Raw genomic sequence first — 24,831 nt, 5'->3', positions numbered from 1 at the left:
CTGGCAGAGAGCTCAGTGCTTTGCTGCTCGGTGATAACAACGCCCTGGGGGAGGGCTGCGACCAAAGGAAACCCTTCCTGCAGAATAAAGGGGATATTTTGGGGTTTGGGGTTTTTTATTCTCGGTTACATTCTCATTCATAGGTTCCCATTCCAGTGCTGCAGACCAGATTATTCAGATTATTTTAGCGATTCACAGAATATTCTGAGTTGGAAGGGACTCCCAAGGATCACTGAGTCCAGCTTGTGGATCCTGAGACACTGAAAATACAGAGGCATGGAAAAAATACGCATGTCATGAAAATCCACCTCCTGGTAATCTGAGGAGTATCTTGATTCTCCAGGTGTTGGTAGCAGCATCACCAGGGGTTTGTGAGACCTCAGTGTGGCTCCAGCAGATCCCACCTGGAGCAGAGGTGCCCTGGGGGAGGGCAGGGTGGTGTCCCCTGAATTTGTCTCGTGTCACCAACCCCGGCCATTGCATCAACTTCCCGTAAAAAGAGATAATTAATGCTCATTTGAATAAGCCCCGTTGCCGTGGCAGGAGGGGAAGGCGCTGCTGCACCCACGAGATTTTCTGGGTGGAAAACTTCAGCTGCCTGAGGTTTCTCTCATTGAACGATTTCTGAACTTCTGACACCACTTTATGTAACAGCTTTTTCCCCTCAGGAGCTAGAAGTGACTCTGGGGGGGTTGGACAGGGCCACCCTGCTCCCCTCCCACGGGGGCCAAAAAGGACAGTGATGCGCTGGATTCTTGCAGCTGGAGGAATTCCCATTATCTTGGGAAACCTGTCCCTTGGCTTTTCTCGCCAGTGCAAGAAGAAGGGTAAAGTCATTTCAGAAAAGCATCTAAAATGTTCTGCAGGTGCTCAGGAGGCATCAAATCCAGGTGCTGCCACATGTTCGTGTGTATTGGTGATGCAGGGGGGAGAAGGAACCATGAATTACATTTAAAAAACATTTTTTAGAAATTACTATTTTATTATATACAACAGGAAATATAAAAATAAATATTTTTTTCATCACTCTGCATGTGCTTCGTGGTTTCCATGAATTATCAGTGCTTGCTCAGCCATCAGGCACCGGCTCAGATTCCTGTAGGGAAGAGGTGGTGGAGTTTTCTTTTATTTTGTGAAAGAGTTTTTGAAAAGAAAAAGAAAACTTCCTGTGTTCTGACAGGAACATCACCTTCACATCATTTTCCTACAATGTGTATGTCCCTTATATAAATTATAAAACAACATTTGCATAAATAAAAAACAATACTGTCACAGTATTTTACGCTTCCAAATGTAACGTTTCCAATGTTCACAGAAAAATAGCATTTTACAAGAAGGTGCAAACGAAATACTGAAGTCAAGCCCGAAGGTTCCGTGGTTTGAATTTAAAGCAAATGTTATTAAAAATAGATCCATATTTGAGCCTTTCTTAAAAATCTCTTGTGGCACCTTTGACTCTGCTTCCAGGGAGTTCCCATTACAGCAAACTTTGGAAAAGTTTGGATCCTCTGTTTGAATCCTGCTGCTGTTGATGAGGAGTGGATGTGATGGCTATAGGTCAGTTATCAGCAAAAGGGAAATAATTTGCCCCGTTTTTGGTGAAAAGAGGACCTGAAAGGCTTGATGGACACCTGGCTTGAATAAATACCCTCCATGCAAAACCCCGTGGTTCAAAATCCACAACCCCGTGGTTCAAAATTCACAACCCCACGGTTCAATACTCATGGCATGGCTCCAACCCTTCTTTCCATACAGAAGTGGGAACTGATGGCACAAAAATAGTGTGTGGAAGCTTCACTGACTGTGTGATTTGGGGTGATGGCATTTGCTGCACCCCAAAATAAGGCTTCATTAATTATTTAAATGGGAAGAACCTTCTGCTCCTCACTCCGTGCTCAGCGTGGCTGGAGCAGGCTCCCCGGAGTGCCCACACTTTCTGGAGAAGCAGTCTCTGCTGGATTGTCTTGTGCTTCAGAAACAGAATATTGTGGCATCCAGTACTTTTTAGGATCAAATTCTTTCTGCACAGCAAGACCTTGAATCTTTGCTGTTTCTTGCTGATCAGGGCATGGCTGGGTGATGCCATGGGTCATGGTGGGGCACGGTGTCACCTCTGCCATGGGTCCGTGACCTGCTGCCCAGCTGAGGAATAGAAATGCTCCTGTTTGTATTCAGTGAAAATTTGCAACTGAAGTATTAAATCAACACATTTTTGTCAGGTTTGGGGTTTTTTGGGGGGGTGTTGTTCGTTTATTCCAACCCTCACTGAAAGCAGAAGTTTGAGTTGTTGTTTGCAGCGTCCTGAGGGAAAAAATTGTGGCAAAGGCCAAAATTTAATGAATATTGGGAGTGCTGGCAGCTGTTTGGGAAGGGCAGCTCTAGTATTCCATGGTGTCCTCCCCGAGCACATCCCTGGAGTGCTTCCTGCCGTAGCTGAGGGGCTGGAGCTGGATGCTGTCCTGCAGATCCTGCCTGGAGAGGCGTCTCCTGAACTCATCCGTGGTGAAGTAGTAGATGACGGGATCCACGCAGGAGTTGAGGCTGGCCAGGCACAAAGCCACAGCGTGGAACACCGAGATCTGCACGCAGCCCTCCTGGATCTGCCTGGTTTTTACAAAGAAATCCAGTGGGAAGCTGATGTGATAAGGTGCAAAGCAAATCAGGAACACCAGGGCGCAGGTGAGGATCATCTTTAAAGCCTTTTTCTTCTCTCCCAGGTCCCGAGAAGCAGAGTTCCTCTCCTTTAGTGATAAGACTGTCTTCCAGGAGCAGTACAGGATGATGAGCAAGGGGGTCACAAACCCCACCAACTCCCCTAAGGTCATCAGTGTGATGGAGGTGGGGAGGTCGAGTTTCTTGATGGGAAGATCCACGAAACAGGTGTTTTTATCATCCTGGTGCAGCCTGAGGAGTGGGAAAGGCAGGCAGCCCACACAGACCACGACCCAGCCCACGATGCTGATGTAGACGTCGCAGATACGCCTGCAGTCGCTGAATTTGAAGGGGTGCATGAGGAACAGGTACCTCCTCACGCTGATGCACACCAAGAAGTAGATGCTGGCGTACATATTGACGTACTTCAGGTAGAAGCAGAGCATGCAGAGGCCTCCTCCGAACTCCCACGTGCCCGTCAGGTAGTAAAAAATCCTCAGGGGCAAGGACAGCACTTGTGATAAGTCAGCAATGGCTAAATTGATCATAAATATCACGGCCCTTTTAGTCTCTTTCATGTATCCATAGAAGACCCACAAGGCCAGGGTGTTCCCGATGAGCCCAGGGATCAGGATCACGGTGTAGGTGACAGCGTAGTAGGCCTTGAGGTCTGTCTCACTGCAATTGGAGCTGTTGCTCATGGTTGTGCTCCAGCTCTGTGCTCAGCCCCGGCATCATAACATGTCCATCCCGCCTGTCCTGCAGCCAGGGTGGCCTCAGGATCCAAAGGGAACAGTCCAGCCCTGGAATCCCTGTGGGAGGCTCTGCTCACCGGCTCATCGTGGGGGGCTTTGGCGTGGGGGGAGTTAATTCAAGTCCTGCCCTCGTGCCCTGCTCATGCTCTGGGTCAGAGCTCGCTGGGGTCACTTGCAGGATGAGCAGGAGGGATCCACACTGGGAAAAGCATCGCCCTGTGCCCGAGTGGACACTTCCTCACCGGAGCTGTGTCTCTGTCACCTTTTGGGTGGCATTTCAGCCTCTTCTCTCAGCACAAGGGTTCAACAACTGACGCAGCCCCGCAGCTGGAAGACAGAAAGGTGCAGTTGGAGCATTGTTGGGAGATGGGGTGGAACAGAGCAAGAGTTATGGGAGAACTGGAAGGAGCTGGAGCATCTCTCCAGCAGAAACCTGTGTGGCTTTGGTGCTGATCAGCTCTTCTGCTGCCCAGCAAGCACCATGCCCTGTCCAGTGGAGATGCAAAACCACCAATAAATAGAAATTGTGTTCATTTTGTGCTACAAACCTGGGGGCATTGCTCTTCCTGTGTCCAAGCACGTGGTCAGTGCTGAGACGCTCCGGTGAGCGCCGGACCCACCTCCCTCGCTGGGGATACTCTCACTTCCCACAAACTCCTGAGGGGAACATCCCCTGGCTTCCCGGGAAAGCCCTCTGGAGGTTCCCGCCCTCCCCAGCTGCAGATGACAGAAGGAAATGTGCTCGTGTAACACATGCACACCCAAACCTTTGCCCCGCTGCAGCCACCGCCGCTGCCTCACTGTGGGTGGAAGTCCCAGGTCAGTGGCTTTCACCAAACCAGGGTCAACTTTTTGATTTTGCTTTTATAAATAGGACATGAATCATCCTTTGCAGAACTACCCTGCATTTCATCCAATTCGAGTTTCTCACAGCTGCTTTTTCTAAGCCTGTCCTTACCCACTGTGCACGTCTGCAGCTGTTGGTAATACCAGAACCGGTACTAAGGAGGCTGGAGGTGGATTTTATTTTAAATTGTTTACAGGCCAAACAGGTGATGTTATCTGAATGTGTCAGACACAAAAACCTCAGCCAGATCTGATAAATCTAGAGGAAATTCAGATCTCTTCCCAGACCCTCTCAGGTTTTTCTTTGGCTTCCACATGAAGGATTATCCTCCAGCTCTAAGTGGGAGAAGTTCATAGGTACCATCCCAGATGCCAAAGGCACATTTACTTGATTTAAAACGTTTCAATTTTTTAATTTAATTTTTTAAATTTTAGTTTTAAAGATAAAGTGACATCTGCTGCAGTCCCTGCTGTTTTTTTTTCCAGTGCTGAGGTACAAAATGTGAACACTTATTAATGGTGTTCAACACGTGCTGGCACTGAAACTTTGAAGTAGTTTTGAGTGGAAACAGAAAATCTGCTACAAAAGGAAACATGTCTACTTTTGTATTTTCACTCGCCAAGGAAACTGAGATGTCTTTCTTCCTTCCTTCTAGAGAGGGAGCATCTAACCCAACCAGTGGAGTAAAATGGCTTGTGAAATGATCCTGTTATGCTTCAGAAGTGACAATTTATCATATTTTTTATTTTAGTAATTTTTCTCATTAATTTCTACTAGCTTGTCTTTCCTCTCCTGTTGGCAGGGGCTCCTGTCACCCACTCAGGAAGACTCAATCATGCTCCTTTTCCTCTGGCCGCATTCCCACGTGGGAAAACCCACCTCAACTCCACCTCTGGACCATGGCACACACAAGGGGAAGGACAAGGTGCAGCCTCAGCCCTTCCACATGTGCACATCGTATTTTTCCTGCTGCCCCCCAGCTCCTGCCCTTCCCCATCCCCACTGCGCAGCAGCTTTGCTGGAACTCCATTCCCTGCTCCCTCCAGCCAGGCCCTGGGGCAGGGAGGCACTTGCAGCACTTTCTGCCTGTCCCTGTGGCACGAGGGGTCCCCAAGGCCCAGCTGAAGGTGAGGAGCAGCGAGGGGGCTCAGCCTGGGCACCTAGAGGCACCCTTGGAGCTGGGGAGGGGGTGTAAAAACACAGCAGTGTGAGAAACGGTGCTTTGGAAATTCCAAGCAGCAACATCACAGAGTTCAGCCCCATGTGCTGTGTAAAAAACCAGCAGGATGCTAAAAAAATCTCCAGAAAGAGGAAATTTGGGTTTTCATGCTCTGTGCTCGCTTCCCCTCACTGCGAGGGGGTGGGTGAGAGACTCTCCACAGGCACAGCCTCCTTCTTCCCCTGAGCAGCTTTTCCCCCTGATTTTTCCATGGGTACCCCCCAAATCAGCCATGCTGGGGCACTGGACGAAGATTTGTGCCTAATGAGCCGGAACAGCAGGTAAGGGTTGCAGCCAGCCTAAAATCAGTCGGTGAGAGCTGGACACATCCTGGGTAAAGCATTTTCCGTGTGCTGGAGGGCAGCCGTGTATCCCTCTGCTCCATGAAAGCCCCCTCAGGAGCCGGGGGTGTGGGACAGAGCCCACCTGTGACCAGGATGAGGGGCTGCTCCCACACCCTCAGCGGAGCTCAGGCTCCTCGCCTGAGGCTGGTTAGAGGTGTCCAGGCCAATGTGGATCCTCCTTAGCAAATCCTGGGGGGTTTAACCCACAGCAGCTCCTAAACCCAGCTGGGGGGAAGAGGGTTTGAAAGCAGCTCCTGGCCGGGCTCGGTTTGTGGGTGCTGTCCCTCCTGCAGCCTCGTGCCTGGAGCCCTCTCAGAGCTGGGATCTGCCAGCACCTCCTGCTCCTCCCCAGAGCCAGTGAGGGACCAGCCTGGATGGATCCTCCACCAAGCCCTGCTCCTGCTGCTGGCCCAGGTGAGCTGGGGGTGCTCAGGCTCCCAGTGTTCAGTGTGGGGGGTATTTTAAGAACACATAAGACCGGTGGCTGGGGCACAGCAGCAGCACCCTGGTGTTCCCTGCTCACTTACCCTCCTGAGGGAGCTGGGCCGGGTTGTGCCTGCTGCCTCTCTTGTGTTTTCCCTTCTTCTCCTCCACAACCTAAAATAAAAACAGAACATGCACCAGGGAAACATCAAATGGAAATTCAGTTTCCTGTGTGAGTGGAGGTGGGGTGAGGGTGGCTCTGTCCCTCCAAAGGGGCCCTGTGGAGAGGGGACAGCTGGCCCAGGGGTGGGCTGGGCTTCTCCCAGTGCCCACTCTGTTCTCTGGCTCACCTGAAGTGCTGCTGTCCTGCTTTGGCAGGAAGTAGAATTTACAAAGTATGAACTGAAAATAGAAGTGATAAAACCAGAAACTGAATGTTGCATGGGGTTGGCTTTTTGTTCTGTTAACAAATGACAGAGGAAGAGGCTTCTCTGCCTTGAAGTAGTTTCCTGGTAGATATTTGGGATTTAGATCTTTCTCCATAGGAGCGAGGTTGCCCCTTGCTGTGCTAACTAAATTCCAAGAATATGCCGGAAAAAGATAAATGCTCTGGTTTAATGCCATGTGAAATACTCTGCTTTTGCCTTTTAATCCTTTGCAAAAGCTCTTGTCCTCCTTTGTTAATATTTATCCTGGTTAAGAAGGGAAAATAACCTGGAGCAGCAGTGCTGTGTGTCAGCCTAATCCCCCATCGTCCTTCTCCCTTCCTGGCAAACCCTGATGTCCCTGGAAGATGTTCCTGGCACCAAAGTCGTGAGTTATCCCCTCAAACCCTCAGCACATGCCCCCCAGGGATGCACAGCCGTGTTCCTGTGCTGTGATAACCCTGTCCTCTTCCTCCCTGCTTCTTGTAATTAGATGGAAATTGGCCCGTGGAAAATCAGCGTGGTGCCACTTGTGAGGAACAGGCCACTTGGGAAAACTCGTGGGACAAATAGAGGGAGACAAACCCAAGGAAAACCCGGAGCCGTGGGAATTGGGTCAGTTATCCTTGTGCTGGGGGGATGGGGCTGTGTGGCCTCAGAGGCCCCTTACAGTCGAGTCCCATCCCAGGTAGTGCTGGGTTTCCAGAGGCTGAGAATCGCTGGATTGGGGTTGATCCTTACATTCAGCTGCTCACACAATGGTAGCAGAAAACACAGTTTCAATCTTCAAGGCTGGGTGTTTTAGCTCCAGCCATCCCCCTCCTCTCCCTCAGATGCTCAGAGCGTCCCACGGGCACACACAGGAGCTCTTCAATAAATGAGCTATTAGCTCCTTACCTATAGCTGGGCTGACTCTGAATCGCCTCCCTTCTGCCCTTTTACTCTGGGAGTCGCACCAGGTCTGTGGTGAAGACAGGACCCCCCTGGCTGTCCCCGGGCTGTCCCATCCCCTCTCAGCACTCCCGGAGGAGCCGCGCCAAATCTACTGCACAACAATCGAAAAAAGCCCAATTTAACCCGCCCGGCCTGAGCCGAAGGTGGCCGGGACGGAGGAGATCAGCCCTACCTTTGGTGTCCCGGGGGCTGCTGCCGTGTGTCCCCGCGGGGCTGCAGCAGGTCCCCCGGCGGGTCCCTCCCTCGCCGCGCAAAGCAAAAGCGCAACTGCGGGGAGCGGCTGCGCCGTGGGGAGCGGGACGGGCACGGCGGGGCCCGCGGCGCCGCTTCGGGGTGTCCCTGCCCCGGATCCTGCCTGGCATCGCCCGCTTTCCTTCTCTTTTTGCGGTTTTACAGATGTTCGTAAAGGTGCTGGTGGCCTCGGGGTGTTTTGGCTGCTGTGGTGGTCTCGGGGTGTTTTGGGAGCTGTCGCTGTGAGGTTGGTGTCACCCCAGCAGCTGGTCCTGCTGCCGGGGGTGGGGGTTAGGGGGGCTTGACCCCTCAGCTACCGGGGACAGGGACCCGCTGGCAGAGCCCCTCTGTGACGGGCACGGAGCTGAGGCCGAGGGAATGAGAGGATTCATCCATTATTTTCCTTCCGCAGCCTGCTGGGAAAGGCTCCTTCCCTCTTGCCTGGATGTTCCCACCCCTGTGCTGCAGTCCCTGCTCCCGGTGCTTTGGGGGGCTTTAGGGTCCCCCCGAGGCTGATCGTGGGAAGGTTTGGGCTCCCCAAAAGCAGCGAGTCCTCCTTAGTCATTATTACCTTATTCAGGGGATTCCCGCAGCTCTCATGGAGCAAAGCAGGGTGAGCTCCAAGGGCTCTCCTTTTCCAAACGTGCCATGAAGTGGTGTCACCCACGGCCACATCCCTGGACCATCGTGGTCCCCGGCCATCGGCAGAGGGCAGAGCTGGCTGCGCTTTGAGGTCGAAAAGCAGCACTTCTCTGCTTATCCGGCAGAGGACTCCGGCTCACGAAGCATCAAGAGTTCTTGCTAAGATCAAGAGGGAGCAACGATTCAATTGCTTAATCTGAAAAAGTGACTTTTAAACCCATTTCTGGAGAAGTTCTGAAGAGATTTGCAACTTTTAAATTTGCGTTTATTCATTTTTCTTACTCACCTTCCCAGGAGAGCAGCATACATATATTATATATTATACATCATACATACATTATATTACATTACACCTGCTCCTTTAAAGCACCATTGATTTACTCATATCACAATTCCAACTTAGGCTCTGTAGCTCTTTACACTCCTTTTTATGGTGGTTTGCAGGAGGTTCTTGCAAGGATCTTGCAGGATGGCTCTTACAGCCTTGCAGAGCACAGGATTTGTCCCCCTGTGGTGGCCCAGCCCCTCTCTAAGGCTCTGTGGATCCCATCTCCCAAAAATGCAGCCCTGTTCCTGTTCCAACAGCTGATGCTCCTGCTGGTTAAAGCTTCCAGCTTTATTCTGAAGCTGCTGATGATTTGATGGGTTTTAATTAATGTGGGAGTCAAAGCTTTCAGCACTGTGGGATCTTCTGGTCAGAGCTGTCCCCGTGGTGCAGGGCTGGGTTTTGGCCTGATGCTTTTGGGCTGGCAGCAGGGGGGTTGGGGTTTAGGGGGCTCGTTGGTGTTGAGGTCTCACAGAGCTCTCCATGGAGGATGCTGCCTCAGCTCATGTCAGACCAGGGCTGTTTCCCTAATTTCAGCAGGATCTGGGATGTGAAACTTTCCCAGCACCTCCCAGCAGCTGCCTCTGCTGTGCTCTCATTTATTTCCTCTCCCTCTCCCCAGAACTGTGTGATGTGACACCTGGGGGTCCCCAAGCTCCCCTTGCCCCACCAGCATTTCCTTGTGTGACCCTGGCACCTCCCTGCCTCCCGCAAGGATTGAGGGGGATGGTTTGGAGGTGACTTTAACAGACAACAAAATTGAGGCCAGTCCAGGAATCACCAAACCCCTGGGGCTGAGCAGCACCTGGGCTCGGGGATGGGCTCCTTTGCTTTTCCCCCTCTGGCATGTGATGGATGCTCTGTTTCACTTCCGTTTCCACAGCAGCCAGCCTGGTTATGGCAAGGCAGAGCCTGAGCTCGGGGCAGTGAGTGGATGCAGGGTGCTGAGGGAGGTTTTGTTTCAAAACCACCTTGCAGAGCACCCCCAAATCCAGTTTTGCTGGTGCCACGCTCCATGGGCGCTGCCATCAGCATCCATCCCATTTCCCATCACTCTGGGAGTGTTCCTGGGGTGTGGGGTGGGAACTGAGGGTGCCTTTACCAGCAGGCAAGTGCCAGTCTCTGAGTTCTGCTGTCCCCAGGAAAAACCCTGGCTGGACCTCCCAATCCTGCTGTAGTTGAGGCCACTAAAAATCAGGAGGTCTTGGAGCTGGGCACCAAATCCCAAAACAATTATTTTACCGCATAGAGTAAAATTTTAAAATTGTTATATTTTTATCTTTACTTACATTTTTATCTAATAAGAATTGGAAGTTCTCAGTTTATTTAAGCTTGTGCTTCGTGACCTTGTGGGAGATCCCCAGAGAGAGCCAGCTCAGGTCTTTCTGAGCTGCACTGCCTGTCTTTAATAGAAATAATTCCTGGGAAGAGGTTGTCTGTCTGCTCTCCGCACGGCTGGGGCTGCCCCAGGGGAAGGGCGTGTCTGGAAACGGGGAGCAGGCACAGGTCCATGGATGCAGCTCCCGGCATCAGCAGGGCTCACGTGGAGCCAGGGATGCAGCCGTGCTGCTGACACCAGGCTGAGGGCTAAAAACTGCTGGATTTTCCTGCCCTGTGTGCCTGCAGCAGGGAATTCTCTTTAAAAACCAAAAAATCCCTGCAGAAGGAGCAGGGCTGAGCGATGGCGTGGCAGCGCCTGCTGGGAAGGATGTGCTGGCTGTGCAGGGATGAGGCTTTGGCTGTTCCTTGGAATGCTGAGCACCCTCCCAGTGCTGAACGCTGCCACGGCATCCACGCAGAATTCCCAAATCCTCTCCCCTGTGCCCTGAACAGGACCCTGGAGCATGGGAGGGGCTGATGGACACACCTGGGGCCATCACACAGTGCTGTCCCACCACACCCCAAACTTGGGCTTTGCAGGGTGTTGCTGGCTGAGCACATGAATAAAAAATTGGATTGGGATCTGATGAAATCATGGCTGTCTGGAAAACGGCTCCTTGGCTTGGAGAACCTCTCCCTGGCTCGGCTGGGTTTGAAGCAGCAAAATTCACTTTCCGTGCGTTGGAGTTGTGCTCAGGATTGGAGCTGTTGGTGTTTGTTCCCTTGCCAGGGACAGCACTTCCCCTCTCCAGCACGAGGTGGGTGGGTGGAGGAGCTGCTCCTTGCCAGCAGTGGTGCCAAAAATCAGGAAAGGAGTCTGAAGCTCGGTGGTGAGGACTCTGCAGAGCCTGAGTGGTTTTCCAGAGGCAAAGCTGGGATTTCCAGAGGCAAAAATCTGGGGCTGGACTGGGAGCATGTGGTCATGGAGGGAGGATAAAGGTATTTTTAGCAAGGAGAAAAGCAGCTTCCATCCCTCCCTGTGGGGCCCTGAAATGTGCCGTGCAAGGGACAGCTTGGATACTCCCAAGTACTGCATAATTTTAGGGATATGTAAGTGTAGGGTGTAGGATCTTGGGAAAAAATTGTTCCCTGTGAGGGTGGGGAGGCCCTGGCACAGGGTGCCCAGAGAAGCTGTGGCTGCCCCTGGGTCCCTGGAAGTGTCCAAGGCCAGGTTGGATGGGGCTTGGAGCAGCCTGGGCTAGTGGGAGGTGTCCCTGCCCATGGCAGGGGGTGGAATGGGATGAGCTGTGACGTCTCTCCCAATGCAAACCATTCCATGATGATCCCGTGACTGATAAAACAGGAGGCTGGCAGGCATTGGAAGGGCAGGAAGCACCAGTTTGTACCGGAAAAGGATATTTCTTCAGGGATTGATTTACAGAAAACCCAGCAGAATCCCTGCTATCCAGGTGTCCAACCCAGCGAGGGATTCTTCCGCTGCATTTCCCGTGCCTGGGGCAGGGACAGCCCGAGGGAGGGTTTGATGTTGAGTCTCCACGTGACAGATTAGTGAGAGTTTGGGGTTTGCTATCTCTTTCCTGTGCTCTGTTTGGAAAGGGCAAGCTGTGTTGCAGAAATGTCAGAAAAGCAATCTGAAAAACAACCTGGCAAAATCCCAGTGGGAACTGGAGCTCCTGGGAAACCTGGAGCTGGTGCTGCTAGTGAAGCTGGAGCCACAATCCAGGATTTGCTGTTGCTCAGGGGGGCTTATAAATGACCTGTCTCTGGTCACTGAGGGCCACCTGGATGCCCAGCCCGTCTTTTCGGGGTTGTGCCATTCCCAAAGCACCCGGGAAAAGCCACACTCCTGGTGAAGATCCTGCTGCTGTGGCTTGTCCTGTCTGTGGGAGCTGCCTGGAGCCAGTCCCGGCATCGGTGAGGTTTCCTTGGGTTTCCTGTTTTGCCTCTGCCCGCTGCTGGGTTTGGGCCATCTGAAACAGCGTTTTTCCAGCCCTGAAAGCTCTTTTTCCAGCCCGGCCCCCCCCCCCCCCCAGCAAACAAGGAAAACATGGCCTTTTGTTATTTATATTTTTTTGTGAGAGGAGGAGGAGATTTAGGACAGTATGAGCCTCAGGGCAGCGGCTTTGCTGCCTGTTCCCGGCGTTTGCTGCCTGTTCCCGGCGTTTGCTGCCTGTTCCCGGCGTTTGCTGCCTGTCTCTGGCACACTTTAAGTACCAAAGCAAATTCCTCCAGTTTGTCTGGATCTCCCATCTGGTCTCCCCCCATCCAGCCTCAGCACTGTGAGGGCAAACCACCACCCATTCCGTGCTTCCCAGAAACGCTGCGCGGGGTGGAAATGTGCATCCAATCATGGGAAAAGCTGTTTTCTATCAGTCCCTCTCTGCCTATGTTTACTTATAAAATTCCCTGAGGGCTTTTTGGGAGGAGGAGACCTCAGAACCCCTGCACAGGCCACTGTTCGAGGCCTCTCTGAGCCCCAAACTGGGGTGTCCCCCCCAAATTATGTCACTGCTCTAAGAGCAGATGTGGGGCAAAATATTTCTAAGCACCTAAAATAACACTCCTGAAGCTCAAATACACATTGGGATCATTTTTATTTCCTCAGGGTTTGAAGCTTTCAGGGTGTACTGGAGTCAGTTTTGTAAATTTTCTCTGTACCCAGCGAGGGTTGGGATAGTTTTTGGTGTTCAAAGCAAAACTGAAGGTTTGGATAACATCTTAATGTGCAACCACATGCGTCAGCAACATGACAAATAACACACGACTCCCAACAACACAAGAGGCACCAACAACAGGTCCCCGTTTTTGCAGCTCACACCAGAGCTCTAATGTGAGTTAATGTGCCCTGGGAGGTGTCACATCTCCCTCTTTGCTCGTGGCATATCTATCACAATTTGTCTTCCAAATATTGATCCCCCATAATCAGCTGAGCACCTGCGGCTGCCAGGAGCCAGGTGGATCCCTTTGCTCACCTCTGGGTGCCTTTTCCAGCAGTATGAGCTGAGCCCAGTTTGTTTGAGCTCTCCCTGTAACACTGATGTGGTATAGGTTAATACTCTCTGCTTGGTACAGTTATAGTCGTGCAGTCCGGATTAGGCTGGATCGGACCCAGGCAATGGAATTTTTGTAGTGGAAAAAGGTTCAGTTTATGAGGAGATAATGAACCATCCTGATCCAGAGCCTTGTGTGAGCGTGGTGGATGTTCCAGGTGACAGTGGCTGTAGGTACCCGGGATCGGGGCTGGAATTCCCAGAGCTGTGCCAATGCTGAGCTGCTCACTCACAGCTCAGGATTTAGAAGGATTCCCAAAAATGGCAAATATGCAGAAGCACAGAAACACCTGAAATGAGGCACCTGAAGCCACTGCAGATCAGCACAGGAGAAACTTCAGCATCAACAACGGCTTTCGAGGGGATAGAAGGCAACAGTCCCCAGCAGCAACAACACAACCATCAAACCTTTTGGCATCACAACGTCCTTATGGATCAGGTCCTGGCACCTGCAGCACACGAGGACAATTGGAGAGTGCCCCAGTCCTCACTGCAGCTCTGGGAAGCCCCTGCACAGACAGGGCTGGCTGATGCTCACGAGATGGACTCCAGCAGCAGCTCGTCGGGCGGCACGGGGGGGATGTCCATGCTGTTTATTTGGCCAAAGAACTTGGGAAGAGACCAGAACTTGAGGCGAGGGAGATTCCTCTTCCTGACGCGGATGTCGTGGGCAGTGTCGGTGCCAGAGGCGCTGCTCCGGCGGGGCGGGAGCCGGGCTCGCAGGGCCACGCAGCCGTGGCGCAGCAGCTGCGCCTGGAACTCGGAGGTCATGAAGTAGTAGAGGACAGGGTCCAGGCAGCAGTTGAGGCTGGCCAGGCACAGGGAGATGGGGTGGAAGCGCAGCGCGCTCCGGTGCACGGCGCAGCCCCGGATGATGTTCTCGATCACCATCATGAAGAAGGGGAAGTTGATGTGGTAGGGGGTGAAGCAGATGAAGAAGACGGCGGCGCACATGAGGACCATCCTCAGGGCCTTCCGCTTCTCACCAGCGTCCTGCAGCGCCGTGGGGCCGTCCCGCAGGGAATGCCACATCCTCCACGTGCACCAGGCGATGGTGCCGAAGGGGATGACGAAGCCGAACAGCTCTGCCACCGTCACCAGCGCGATGGCGGCCCCTGGGCTGAGCTGCTTCACGCCAAGGTCCGAGAAGCAGCTGTTGATGGAGTTGGACAGGGCTGGGCTCCTGACGATGATGAGGGGCAGGCAGGCGGCCCCCACCAGGAGCCAGACCAGGGCGCTGATGGCCACGTCGTAGCGGCGCTTCCAGCTCTTGGCTCGGAAGGGGTGCAGCAGGAACAGGTACCGCTGGATGCTGATGCAGGTGAGGAAGCAGATGCTGGCGTACATGTTGAGGTACTTCAGGTAGAAGCACACCTGGCACAGGAAGCTCCCGAAGGGCCAGGTGTGGTTGATGTAGTAGTAAGTCCGCAGGGGCAGTGAGAGGACGTGGGCCAGGTCGGCCACGGCCAGGTTGATCATGAAGATGACGGCTTTGCTCTTCCTGCTGAGGAACCGGCACAGGACCCACAGGGCAGCGCTGTTGGCCAGCAGCCCTGGGATGAAGATGAGGGTGTAGGTGGTGGCGTAGAGGGTGGACTGGAAGGACATCTGGGGGTCAGAACAGTTCCCGGAGGACACGTTGCTCTCCATCCTGGCCGGGTCTCTTCGCTCATGGGGCGGTCACGGCAGGGGGAGGCGTTCTGGAGTGGGGAAAAAGGTGCTGTAAAGCCAAAATCTCTCCACGGAGTAAATGCGCTTTAGGACAGAAGAGTAAGATGTGTGTGGGTGTGTGTGCAAGTCAGTGTGAGTGTGAGTGGGGAAGGGGGACCCCACTCCCAGGGAGGGATTCCAGGCATCTTCCACCCTCTCCTTGCAGAGGTGCTCTGTGGGATCTCGTGAGATGCCCCAATTACAGTGAACACACTGAGCTCCGTAACATCCCTCCCTTTATTGCCAGAGAGCTTCTGCAGCTCCCTGGGTTTTCCAGGACCACTTTTAATTCATCAAGTTTTCCATCACACTCTGTCAAATTGGTGCTCTACATCTATGAGCAATTTCAGCTGGACTGTAAATAAATAGGGATTTGAAATGGATTTAGGCACTGTCTTTGCAGATCTGTGCAGGGATGTGATGTGAATCGGCAGCAAAGGCAGTAATTAACATCCGCAGGCAGCTGAGGCTGGGGACAGCTGCAGACAGATCCATCAGCTCCGGCTCCAGAGTTAAGGCTGGATTTATAAGTTAATAACTGGCCAAGCACACGCCAGTTGCTCTGCTGGTCCTGCTAACTCAATTCCGGCACTCCCGGCACATTGTGCAGGCATCGCGCTGGGGCAGCAGGAATTATCCCTCAGCAGCAGGAATTATCCTTCAGCAACTGCTCAGGACATGCAGGGAGATAAATACACCTCCCTTCTAGTTAAAGTAGAAATTCTTCTCGTCCATTTACTCATCCCAGCTCACCCAGTGCTGAGGGGATTTATTAACGGGTCACGGGGAGTTCAGGTGCTCCTGCTGCTCCCTGGAGAGGGGATGGATTTTGTCATTCATGAGCAGATCCCATGGGAAACAATCTGTTCTTTTGGGAAGAGGGGATTTGGCAGCAGCAGGATACAAACCCAGGGGTTGCAGTGGGATTTTCCCCTTGGAAATGGAGCCTGTGAGGGGTGGGCAGCCTGCCCTGCCCTTCCCTGCCTGGAGCTGGGGCTGGCAGAGCCCTCAGCACCTCCTGTCACTGTCACCCAGCCCCTCAGCAGTGGTAATTAATTAAGAAGCAGCCATGGTGCTGTTTCCCAGAGCCCTGAGCCAGAGTTTGTCACGGGGATGGATTTCCAGGAGCGAATCCATGCCAATGCTTCAAGGTACAGGATGAAGTCTCCTGCATCCTGCTCCTCCTCACCTGGGCAGCTCTTTGGTGGGCTTACCATGTTTTCAGGTTCAGAAAGAAATCATTATTTTAGATATTTTATATTTTTATGTGCACATAAATATCTAAAATACAGCCCCGGCCTCTCGGCTGGCTGCCCCCCACGCTCAGCTCTGGTGTGAGGAGGGTCAGTGCTCACACCCTGCTTTCCAAACTGAGCCCTTCCCAAAGTGCCTTCTTGCTTTTCCTTGCTCTTCCAGGCTTTGGCTGCAAGCAAAGCAAGGCTGGAGTGGAGCTGGGGCTGCTGGGTGAAGGCCCCTCTCGGTTGCCGACTGTGCCAGAGGTTTGTGATTGTTCCACTGAGTTGGGAAAGGCAGGGAAGAGGGGACATCTGTGCTGAGGGAATACTGGGAAACAGCTCCTTGGTCCTGGCAGCGTCCCTGTGCTCCTCACCTGCCTGAAAATCCATGAGGGACTTGTCTGTTTGACCCTGGGAAAGGGGTGGCAGGACTTGATCTTCACATCCCTGCAGGAAAGAGAGGGAAAACTGCCAGGGAGCGTGGGGAATGCAGCTGTTCCCAGCTCTTGCCACAGCTGTCCAGTGACAGAGGTGGCACTTGGTGTGGGCTCATGGCAAGGGTCAGAGCCCCGGTGTCCCTGCCAAGCAACTCAGCCCAGATCCTACACCTCTTCCATGGGGAGCCTCCCTGCTGGTTTTTCCCATGTATTTTGACTTTCCTGGAGTGCCTGTTCCTGGCGGGAGGGCCGGGTGGCACTGCTGGTACCCGACACAGCTTTGGGTGGCAGCGCTTTGGAGGGCACTGGCAGGAAAGCAGCAGAGAGCCCCACCCTGGGCTGGGGTCAGGCTGGGCTTGTTCACTACAACAATTCCTGGGAAGGTGGAGTTGTAAATGTTTTATTGTTTTCCAGTTTTCCCTTTGTCCCAAATCCCTCCAGCTTCCCCCTGTTCTGCTGGTGGTGTCAGGACAGAGACACTCCTATGGGCTCCGGCCAGAGTTTTGTCCAGCGACTTTATAAATCTTAAATTTTACAAATAAAATACTCCTGCCATTCCTTGCTTATTTTCCCATTTCATCCACGCATGGATTTAAACACAGGCAGGAGCAGGGGATGGGTTTTTTTGGCAAAGCTGAGCTTTAATCAGCTGAAATTCCAGAAGGGAGCCCAGTATCAGTGCCCGAGGAGTCAGAGCACTGGCTGTGGATGCAGCCCTGCCATTCATTAAACATCAAATAACGCTGCAATTAATTAGGAGGCCAAGGCAGCTCTTGGAGCACCCGGGGTTGATTTTTGGAGTGCGTTGGAGCAGTGTCTGGTCCTGGAGGCGAATGTGGCTGTCAGTGCTGGAAACCGCCCGGCTCCTGTGAATCAGCCTGTGCCCCACCCATCCCCACACCACAGGGCTGTTCCTGCATTTACTGCTCCCGATCCATTGGCAAACTCGCCCTCATCTTTTCCATGGGCTGCTTGGACAACGTAGGCTAAAGCTGAACTCCGGGCATGGCTGGGGAGAGCCCTCCAAGCTGGGGGATGCGGGCAGAGCTGCCTCCCTTCAGTGCTGGGATGCTGGTGGGAAAAGCAGGCTTGGGAAAATATAAAAAAAAAAAAATCCACTTATGGCTTGAAATAGGGTCTTGGTTTAAGTCATGGAGTTCTCTGGCACTGGAGTCGTAAGGAATGATTTTGTTTGTTTAATCTAGGCACTAATAGGAAATGCGTAAATAGAGCTGGTCGCTTGCGGCAGCCTCTGTCAGTAAGGACAAAATTGAGGGGTTTTGGCTAAAACAGCCTCTCCCCACGTCCTCCCCCACACCACAGCCTGCCCTAGGCACCGACTCCCCTCACCCACCCTCGGAGACAAATTTGTGGGCACAGCAGAAGCGGCTGAGGATGTTGCACCAGCTCCTGCCCGATACCATCTCTTGGAGAACTACAAATAAGTGATAAACTTGCTAAAACTGTGCCGGTTTCAGTCCCCTGAAGAAAAGAGCAGAAATGCCACTCACCTTCCTGTGCTTCCCATGCTCCGGGGGGGTCATAGCCGTGCTAGGGAGCAGGAGCAGCCAGCGTCCTGCTTTTATTTCCCACTGATTTTCTCAGCAGTCCCAGCGCCTCCTCGCTTAACTTCCACATGTTTTCGGAGCGCTGGAATCCTGCCGGCATCTGCAGCCCGGTCCAGTGGCTGCAGAACAGGAAATCCTGTATTTTGTTTCTCTTCTCCACACCAAACGTGTGCAGTTAATGACGTTAAAGCCGCTGGGAAGGCGATGACGTCGTTTGGTGCCAGTGCCCAGGGATGGAGACCATGGATTTCTGTCGCCTCTGGGCACAGGGGCTGTGGGAGGGGATGGTGCCCTTCCCTCTGGCTGCTCCTGCTGCTCTCCACGGTCACTGTGCCTGGGAAGAGCTGTAAAATACAGAAGTAACCTCCCAATAAGTGCTCGCTGAAGGAAAACCGAGCACTCTGCCAGTGTAAGTTACTGGAAGGGAGTAATTTTCCCTCATTTTCTTGGAAGCTTGGTTAGCCTCAGACTATCAAGGCTGCAGGCTAAAGCTGGAGGGTTTGGACTTTATTCCTGAAATAATGTGATGGTTTAAGGTGGAGATTTTCCCAAAATACTGTTGTTTAAAAAAAACATGATGTGCATCATTCCCGATCTTTTTCTTTTTGTCTCCTTTAATTCCCTTCCTATATCTATGCACATATATAGGGGTTTTAGCTGTTTTTCTGCCTGCTGAGTGTGACCTCCTTCCTGCGTGGCTGAACAAGTGGTGTAACTTCATGGTGTGACTTCTTCTGAGCTGCCTCTTTTCCAGCTGAGCAGTTTTACCTGATATGCAGGGTCACAGCTCATGGCCCAGGGCTTGGACAGATAATTTGGCTGCTGGCAACTTTCCCTTCCTGGAGGTGTTGTAAAAATAGAAATATTCTTACTCTATTTTTTGTAAATGGCTCTGTGACCTCACAAAATTAACAGGAACAGAATGGTGGAAGAGAAACAAAGGGAGGAAGCTCTTAAAACCTTTAGTTACCAGGGGTTACTCAGGGGCTGGGATCAGGAGTGCATCAGAGCTCTGCCACCCACTCAGCTGCCAGGTCTCTTTGTGCCAAGAAATCATGGAATCTGAGAGTGATTTGGATTGGGGACCTTAAAGACTCTCTGATTCCAGCGCCCCTGCCATGGGCACGGACACCTCCCACTATCCCAGGTTGTTCCAAGCCCTGTCCAGCCTTGGACACTTCCAGGGGTGGGGCAGCCACAGCTTCTCTGGGCACCCTAAATCCCCATGGCTCTCATCGCAGAGGATTTGGGACATGCAAGAGCTGTTTATCACTCCCGGTTTTCTTGTTTTCTTCCTGTGCATCTCTTCCAGCAGCTGGTGCTGATCCTGGGAAGAAGGAGAGGTGCTTGTGTGTTTGTGGAGTGTTCACAGAGCACAGAAGGGTGGCTGGCACTGTGCCCCATCCCTCTCCAGAGGGCAGAGGTTAATCCCAGAGAGAAGGGGCTGTTTTATCAGGATGTCCTGCCCGGGACATCCTATTTCTGTGTCTGCAGCAGTGTATCCAGCCATCCCTGAGCCCTATTTTTAGGTGTTTGTTTCCAGCTGTGCTGCTGGGGAAGGAGAGACCAGTGGATGTCAGACCCAAGCGAGGGGTTTGTAGCCAAGCTGAGCCCTTCTTCCACTCCTTGGCTTTTTGGACAGCTTTTGCAGAAGATCACAACATTCCTGGCCATGAAAATCTGAGGGGCAAACAAACCTCAAGGCTCATCCTTCAACACACAGGGGTCAACCTCTCCTTTCTTCTTTCAACCTGGGCGAGTTTTTGTTTAGCATTTCTGTTTCTCTGACTCATCCCCAACACTAACGTGCCTTTCACACTTGGCAAAGTTCAGCTTTCAAAGGCAGAAGGCACAAAGGAATTTTAAATAACGTTTTTAATAACTGTGAGACTTTATCTAAGGCCTCCAGATAAAGGTCTCTTCTCCTGCAGCCTGGTATCCTGTGGGCGGGAGGCCAAACGCGGATGATCAGCATCTCTCAAGTGCTCAGCATTGAGAATATCTGACAGGATGCACCTGAAGGATGTATGAAAAGCAGGAGGAGGAGGAGGCTTGTTCACACAAAGCGGCTTCACCCTTGTGCAGGGAGCTGAGCGGGGCCGGGGGAGCCCCCAGCTCATTGTCCTCTCGCTGTCACACAGAGCTCTCTGCAGGGACAGCATTTTGGGAAGCTCCAATTTATTTTACAGCAAGCAATTGTCAATCCCTCCATTACTTTTTTGGGCTAAGCCTTTGTCTAATCCACAACCCCAGCATTTTTGGTTAAAATGCACCAGTCATCCCCAAAATCTTTTAAGTGTGATGAAGTGGTTTCACAGTTTTGAACTGGCTGTGGAGTCATTATCCTGCATTTCCAGCATATTTTGGTTTTCCTCTGGGCAGAGAGCTGGTACTTTCATTTAAGGGAAGCAAGAGGTACTGCAAGATCCTGCAGCTCACAACCAGAAGCTGCAGAAAGGCTTTAAATCCCTCGGGAGTTCCTTCCAAATATGTTTGTTGTCATGCACGGGAGGGCCCTTTCAAGCAGGAGAGGAGATACCAGACCTCTGCTCCTGGTTAGGATGGGGTGGCACTGCAGAGAAACACATTTGCTTCTGTTAAAAGCTGAATGGCTCATGTTCTAGAGGAAAAGAAATGTGTTTGCCCAGGGCTGTGCCCTGGGGACAGGCACTGGGCCAGTGCAGGGGGCTTGGAGACCTCACCACATCTCCATCCTGAGCAGTTCCCTTCAGGGTGAGATGCTCCAGCCACAGGAGCCCTTCAGATCCATTTTCACGCACCTGTGGAGCTGTACCCAACCTCTTGATTTGGTTGGACTCTGCCTTTCTGTGGCATCCCTGTAAAAACAGCTTTTTTTTCTGCCCAAGGAGGAAGAAAAGTCTTTTCCTGCTGGTGAGTCTGAGCAGCGGGACCAGCACGAGAGATAATCCAGGAGCAACATCATGAAATTATATTTCCTCTTGTCAAAATAATAAACATGTGTTTTGGTCACAGGAAATGGGGTGAATTACAGGAACCTGAGCCAGGCTTGTTGTGCCTCTGACTGTGTGAGGCAAAGCAGCCCCTGCAGCCCAGGGCCTGGGTCAGATCCAGCACCAGCCAGCTGGGAAGGCAGCTGGAATACTCTCCTTCTCACTGCAGTGCCTGTTCTTCTCTTGAGATGTATGCTGAGGTTTTGGAAGACCTGAACTAAAGACTCTGGGGTTTGTGGAGGCCAAATGGATCATCTTGAACTTTTGGAAAAGTGCAGGTTTTCCCTGATCTCTCTTTGCTCTGAGCTGTTGCTCCCTAGGCTGGCCCAGCCTGACTGACTTTCTCTGGTGGTTTAATCCCATCTGGCAGCTGAACCCCACAGAGGTGGTTTAGCTCTGCCCCAACCAAAACCAGGGCACTTTCCCCCACACCAGAAAAGAGCTTTAGTCGCAGTTGTGTGGTCCCCTGCACACCATAGGACTGAAAGTATTGAGTGTGTGACCTTTCCTCACAGGCTGGGGCTGCAGTATGGAAAAGGAGCATTTTGGGGAGCCTGAGGGAGTTCAGAGGGTGAGTGAGGCAGGAAAATGGGGGCAGCTGAGGTGCTTGGAGATGCCATCCTGGAGATGGAGAACGTTATCACTGGTGGAAACACCAAATCCATGCTAAGATGATGGGCATGAGAGCCACTGTTGCTCCTGGACACTCAGCAGCTGGAGCGGGTGTTCCCACGCCATGTCCATCTTCCACTGTCCAGGACACCTTCCCATCCTCAAAGTACTCCTAAATCTAATACAAGTGTGGCAGGTTTAAAAATGAAATAAATTACCACTATTCAGAGTAAAAACAAGCAACAAATCTGTTAAAGAATAATAAAAGTTGCTCTCCATTGCTTGAACCCTGATCCCAGGAGGAGCTGATCCCAAACAGTTTTCCAGGTACCAGTGATGACTACAAAACTCAGCAGATGTTTGCAAAACAGCCTTTATTTTTTTGAGCATCAGTTCTTGGGAAGTAAAACCCACAGAATGAGCTACAGAGTTCTCGTAAGTGCCCTCAGCTTGTTTTCACCTGATCAAGGGGAAAAGGGTGCGAAAATGAAGGGACAGGAAGCAGCTCCCAGGCACGTGGTGGCTGAGCAAGGTCTATAAAAATCCTCAAAACAAGCACTGAAACTGAAGTGTCATGCCCTGACAACATTATACAGAGTGTAGCTTACGAGAGACTCCTGAACTGACAACAGTTGAATTGTGTGAGGTTAACTCTGTCCGTGAGCATCCACCCCTTTGGAAGGGGGCTCCTTGCAGAGCGTAAACGTTTATTGTGCCAGTGACATCAGAGAGAACATTTCCATCGACTCCAGCGCATCCTACTCAGCCCAAAATCTTCTTCTCACACCTGGGAGGAGAACTATGAGAGCTTATTGTATGTAATAGGTGTCGTTGCCTTTTAGAGAAACTCCAGGGAAATGGTTGTTTAAACCTTAATTCTTGGCTTTTCCCCATTTTTTTGTAAAACAGAGAAGTGGGAAAACACAACATACAGGAAATATTTGGCTGAGCTAAGATATAACTCAGTGGGATTGAATGGTTGGAGTTAAAATACACATAGCAAGTGTTTCTGGTATTTCTTCTGGTTTTGTTGCAAGACTGTACAAACTGTCCACATTCTTTTGAAAATAGATTTCCAAAGGCAATAAATTGGTGACTGTTCAGCCAAATCCATCCCCAGGTATCATGAGATACCCTTGAAGTTACAGAGTGGGTGGACTCGGCTGAAGAGGTGTAACTAATTAAAAATAAGGGGTAAATTAATCCTTCCTTGTCGCTGCTTTGCATAGCTACTTAAAATGTAAACATTAAGATCACGACAGGACCTGGTGGAAAAAAATCACAATAATTTATGAACGTAACTTCTGCTCTATCAGTGAAATCACCTTGGCAAAGGATTCCCCTCTTTTTTAAAAGTTGCATGAACTGAATGGGTTGAGCTGAGCTTTTTTGGGGCAGATTCATCTCAGGTACCTCTGGACCACACACAGAAGAGAGTGAGGTACCACCAGCACCATCAAACCCACCTGCACTGACCCCAGGACCACCACAGTCCTGCCCCAAGGGGGTCCAAAGGCAAAAGCCACCTACACATGTCCCCCTTGCCAGCTTGGAGGGGAAGAAAGTCACCTGGAGCAAGGGAAGGTGCCACTCTCTGGATGTTTGAGGAGAATTTGTCTTGCAGAGGGTCTTGCACCAGCTGCGGGTGCAAATTCTGGGATGTGTCAGCAATTAGGGAGCAAACAGAGCTGGGTGAGGAGGAAAAGGAGGAGCAGAGCGGGAGGGGGAGCAGAGGGAAAAGGGGAACAGAGGTCACTGGTGACCAGTGGGATGTGCTAAACCCAGGAGCACATGGAAACCAGCTGCACACCTTCACCTGTCCACAGCCCTCACTGCACAAACCACAATGTCCTTTGGTTGCCACTGGCCAGTTTCAGGTTCTTGTGTGGTTTTCCCAGAGAAGATCCTTCAGCAGACGTCAGTGTACGGATGTGGGATTGTCTCTGGCTTGAGCATAGAGCCTGGAACTGGGAAAATAGAAGAAAAGTCTGGGACTTTTCCATCATTTCCCAGTAAAAGTTTTGTCACTCCCTCCTGTGTGTTTTCTAGTCCAGCGAGGTCAGGTGTGGGTGGCACAGTGGGGGAATGGTCACACCAGTTGGGTGACTCACTGGATTCCAACCTACCAGTCTTAGATGGAGTTTTATCTTCTATACACTGAAAAAATTCCACTGCCACAAAATTCCCCTGGATAAACCTGCAGGATCTTCCACAACAGAGTTGGTAATGGAGTATCCCAGACCAGTCTCAGATTTCATATCGAATACCTTCATTTTTTCCGGGTGGCTTTCTTGTCATTCTTTCATTGACGAGGCGCTCTCTTTGCTCATGAGCCGGCTCCGGATGGCCATGCTGCTGTGCCTGGAAATCTGTTCCTGGAACTCAGAAGTCATGAAGAAGTAGATGATGGGATCCAAGCAGCAGTCGAAGCTGGCGAGGCTCAGGCAGAAGGGCTGGGTGTAGAGCGTGATGGTGCTCAGGAAGCAGTCGGTGATGACTTTCTCCTTCACCAACATGTAGAAGAAGAAGTTGATGTGGTAGGGAGCAAAACACACACAGAACACAATGGCGCACATGGAAACCATCCTGAGGGCCTTCCGCCTCTCCCCGCTGTTTTCCTGCGGGATGTGGAAGCCCCGGATGGAGTCTCTTGTTTTCCAAGTGCAGTATAAGATGATGATGAGCGGGCCCACGAAGCCCAGGAGCTCGGCGGTGCCGGTCATCAGCACCGTGCCCACCTTGCTGTCGATCGGCTTCACCTGCAGGTCGGCAAAGCAGGAGTTGGTGTTTTTTTCCAGCCCGTGGCTCCTCATGATGGGGAAGGGCACGCAGGCCACCCCCACCACGAGCCAGACCAGGGTGCTGATGGCCACGTCGTAGCGGCGCTTCCAGTCCTTGGCTCGGAAGGGGTGGTACAGGAAGAAGTAGCGCTGGATGCTGATGCAAGTGAGGAAGCAGATGCTGGCGTACATGTTGAGGTACTTCAGGTAGAAGCACAGCAAGCACAGGACATCCCCGAAGGGCCAGGTGTGGTTGATGTAGTAGTAGATGCGCAGGGGCAGTGAGAGGACGTGGGCCAGGTCGGCCAC

The 24,831-nt window shown here is 51.9% G+C and overlaps 3 protein-coding genes across 5 annotated transcripts; all 3 read right to left on the bottom strand.

Moving 5' to 3' along the window:
• Positions 1 to 2,293: 2,293 nt before the first annotated feature.
• On the bottom strand, positions 2,294 to 8,147 carry GPR174 (G protein-coupled receptor 174). 2 transcript variants are annotated; one of them, XM_042029233.1, is made up of 3 exons: positions 7,792 to 8,147; positions 6,345 to 6,414; positions 2,294 to 3,734 (listed from the first exon to the last, which is right to left on the bottom strand). In XM_042029233.1, exon 3 carries the CDS (start codon positions 3,351 to 3,353, stop codon positions 2,379 to 2,381), a length of 975 nt encoding a protein of 324 aa, XP_041885167.1. In that variant the 5' UTR covers positions 3,354 to 3,734; positions 6,345 to 6,414; positions 7,792 to 8,147; the 3' UTR covers positions 2,294 to 2,378. The 2 variants fall into 2 exon arrangements, with proteins under 2 accessions (XP_041885167.1, XP_041885168.1); XM_042029234.1 differs by lacking the exons at positions 6,345 to 6,414; positions 7,792 to 8,147 and adding an exon at positions 3,956 to 4,183.
• A 4,586-nt stretch (positions 8,148 to 12,733) lies between these two features.
• Positions 12,734 to 18,703, bottom strand: P2RY10 (P2Y receptor family member 10). 2 transcript variants are annotated; one of them, XM_042029232.1, is made up of 3 exons: positions 18,102 to 18,703; positions 16,528 to 16,600; positions 12,734 to 14,908 (listed from the first exon to the last, which is right to left on the bottom strand). In XM_042029232.1, exon 3 carries the CDS (start codon positions 14,856 to 14,858, stop codon positions 13,743 to 13,745), a length of 1,116 nt encoding a protein of 371 aa, XP_041885166.1. In that variant the 5' UTR covers positions 14,859 to 14,908; positions 16,528 to 16,600; positions 18,102 to 18,703; the 3' UTR covers positions 12,734 to 13,742. The 2 variants fall into 2 exon arrangements, with proteins under 2 accessions (XP_041885166.1, XP_041885165.1); XM_042029231.1 differs by lacking the exon at positions 16,528 to 16,600 and having other exon boundaries at positions 18,102 to 18,700.
• Positions 18,704 to 22,099: 3,396 nt separating this feature from the next.
• LOC121665322 (putative P2Y purinoceptor 10) lies at positions 22,100 to 24,831 on the bottom strand (the record flags this gene model as incomplete). Its single annotated transcript, XM_042029370.1, has 1 exon — positions 22,100 to 24,831. A coding segment is annotated over one exon (795 nt), but the record flags the coding sequence as incomplete, so codon positions are not given.

Source organism: Corvus kubaryi, unplaced genomic scaffold (assembly GCF_017639235.1).
Source record: "Corvus kubaryi isolate FWS band 111438036 unplaced genomic scaffold, C.kubaryi_AGA036_p1.0 37322, whole genome shotgun sequence".
NCBI lineage: Eukaryota > Metazoa > Chordata > Aves > Passeriformes > Corvidae > Corvus > Corvus kubaryi.
This window is presented reverse-complemented; position numbering and strand designations above follow the sequence as displayed.